The sequence below is a fragment of the Crocuta crocuta genome, unplaced genomic scaffold, assembly GCF_008692635.1.
Source record: "Crocuta crocuta isolate KB4526 unplaced genomic scaffold, BGI_CrCroc_1.0 scaffold99, whole genome shotgun sequence".
NCBI lineage: Eukaryota > Metazoa > Chordata > Mammalia > Carnivora > Hyaenidae > Crocuta > Crocuta crocuta.
In genome coordinates this window covers 5,542,631-5,545,008 of record NW_027551560.1, presented here as the reverse complement: position 1 = coordinate 5,545,008, position 2,378 = coordinate 5,542,631, and the positions used below count along the sequence as shown (strand labels likewise).

Sequence of the window (2,378 nt, the reverse complement as noted above, 5' to 3'; positions counted from 1 at the left end):
CAGGGAAGCCACTTCTCTGGAGGTTGGTGAGAAGAGCCAGGTCACAGGCCCAGCAGGTGGGCAGAGGGCAGGAGGCGGGAGCGCAAGCAGAGACCCGGCTAGAGTGAGCGCCTCTTCGCCACCAGCCCCGCCGCTGGGAGCACTAATGTAACCTGCCGAACTTCCGTTTCATAACGAGCGGAGGGGTGTCAGGGTTGTACCTGCGTTGCAGGGTCGTTGCAGGGACTGAGGCAGATCAGCAGGGGCCCTGCGTACGGCTCCGCAACGCCGGGGCCGTGGGCAGGAGGCGCGCAAGCGTGGTGAGGCGACCGCAGAGGAAGGACAGGTGGCGGCGCCTGGAGGCAGAGCCTGCGGTCTGGATCCCGGACGTCAGCGGTGAAGCGGCGTGGGCGGAGCCGCAATCTGAGCAGGGCGGAGGGCCCGGCGCGGAGGTGTTCCCGGGGGCGGGGGGCGGCAATCTGTGCCTATAGGCTCCCCTGGGACACGCCGCCTGAACCTGGCTTTGGCCGTTCTGCTCCGAGTGGTGCGGACGAGCGGCGCGATTGCTCAGGCCTCTGCCGCGTCCAGCCGTGCTCACCTGCTGCCCGCACCTGCTGCCCAGCCCGCCGCAGCCTGGCCTCAGCATGACGGACCGCGCGGCCTTCGACACGGATATCGTCACCCTGACCCGCTTCGTCATGGAGGAGGGCAGGAAGGCCCGCGGCACAGGCGAGATGACCCAGCTGCTCAACTCGCTCTGTACTGCGGTCAAAGCCATCTCCACCGCCGTGCGCAAAGCGGGCATTGCGCACCTGTGAGTCAGGCCCCCGGCCATCTGGCAGCAGCGTCCTGTCTGTCTGTTCTGCTGGGGATGTGTGGCCCCCTTCCTCCTGCTGTCAGCCTGCCTGTCTGTCTGACAGAGGGGAGTCTGTCTCTCTTTTTTTCTTTTCCTGGTAGCCTCTTTCTCCCAAAGCCTGTCCAACTGCACTTATGTCCTGGTTCTCCTCCCTTGAGCGTGGGGATGCCCCCACTGAGGCGGACCTGGCTCACAGTCCACACCCGTCTCCATTCTGCAGCCCTCTCCGCTGGGCTGAGCAGCCTGCCTTTACCACCTACTCTCAGCCTCCCGCTGGTGAAACTGGCTACCCGGGCTGAGCACCAGGCCTGCCCACCGTACCGAACCTGGCCTCATACAGGAGAGTGCAGGCGCGGGTGCCTCATTTCCCTTTGTCTTCTTTGACCTCCTTCACTTCCCCTGGAACTGGGGTCCCAAGTCAGGTTTCTAATTTAGTATCTCCTTGACTCTAAACAAGTCCGGTTAGGAGGAAAGGAACCCCAGGGTAGGCTGGGAGGAAGCCTGCATGCTCAGAGTTCCCAAGAGTAGCAATGCTTGCGTGCAAAGTGCTGCCTTAGATCTGGAGTGTCTGAGAGTCTGCATTTCTAAGAAGCTCTGTGGTAGGTGGTGCAGATGCTGAGAATCTGCAGATCACGTTGTGTGTGTAGCAGAGGAATCCTGGGACATGGGGTTCAAAGGGCACCTTCTTATGAGGCTTTTTGTAAGTAACACAGATACCCTTTGGTTTACTCTGGTGTGCACAGACATTTTATAGTTAGACTGGTCCTTGCCTTAGCTGAGGCGTCCCTGGGTTTTCAGAATGCTTCCTAACGTTTCCTACACTTAGGAATACTGTAAAAATGTGCATGATGCTCAGAGCTGATCTGAAAAAGTATAACCCCGAAGACCTGGATTCCTTTCTGGTGAGCTGTCTGGCTTTGATCCCACACAGTGGGTTGGTGGAGCTAATTCTTAAAATGGGGGCATTTATCACATTTATTCAGATGATAAGCAGAGACGGGCCTTGCTGGGATGGGAACACATATGTTAGGAAGGTGGTGGCTCCATTACTATTTCACATAGAGCCACTCTTAATAATACATTTCTAAGGAGCCTTTGCTTTAGGAAACACTCAGTTAACAAGTATAGGTGCCCTCACCACCTTTCTTGCCTTTGAGGACCAGGGAGCTTTGTGGAAAAGAATACTTGACACTTCTTGTGTTATTTTAAAAATGTGTCAGTACCTTTCACAGTCCCCAAAAGACTCAGAAACACAAAATGTGCTCTGAGGTGTAACTTTCCCACCTTTTATTTATTTTTTTAAATTTTGTTAATGTTTTATTTATTTCTAGGAGAGAGAGAGAGAGACAGCGTGAGCAGGGGAGGGTCAGAGAGAGAGGGAGTCACAGACTGAAACAGGCTCCAGGCTCTGAGCTGGCAGTCAGCACAGAGCCCGACGCGGGGCTCGAACCCACGAACCGCGAGATCATGACCTAAGGGAAAGTCGGCCGCTTAACCGAGTAAGCCACTCAGGCGCTCCTTTTTTTTTTTTTTTTTTTTTTTT

The 2,378-nt window shown here is 55.8% G+C and overlaps 1 protein-coding gene across 1 annotated transcript in view; it reads left to right on the top strand.

Annotated features, from left to right (window-relative positions):
• The first annotated feature begins 492 nt into the window (after positions 1–492).
• Positions 493–2,378, top strand: part of FBP1 (fructose-bisphosphatase 1) — a 28,796-nt gene continuing 26,910 nt past the window's right edge. The window contains exon 1 of the mRNA XM_077749490.1: positions 493–793. Within this exon, the coding sequence (XP_077605616.1) occupies positions 624–793 (170 nt within the window). The 5' untranslated portion in view covers positions 493–623. The remainder of the gene's footprint in view (positions 794–2,378) is intronic.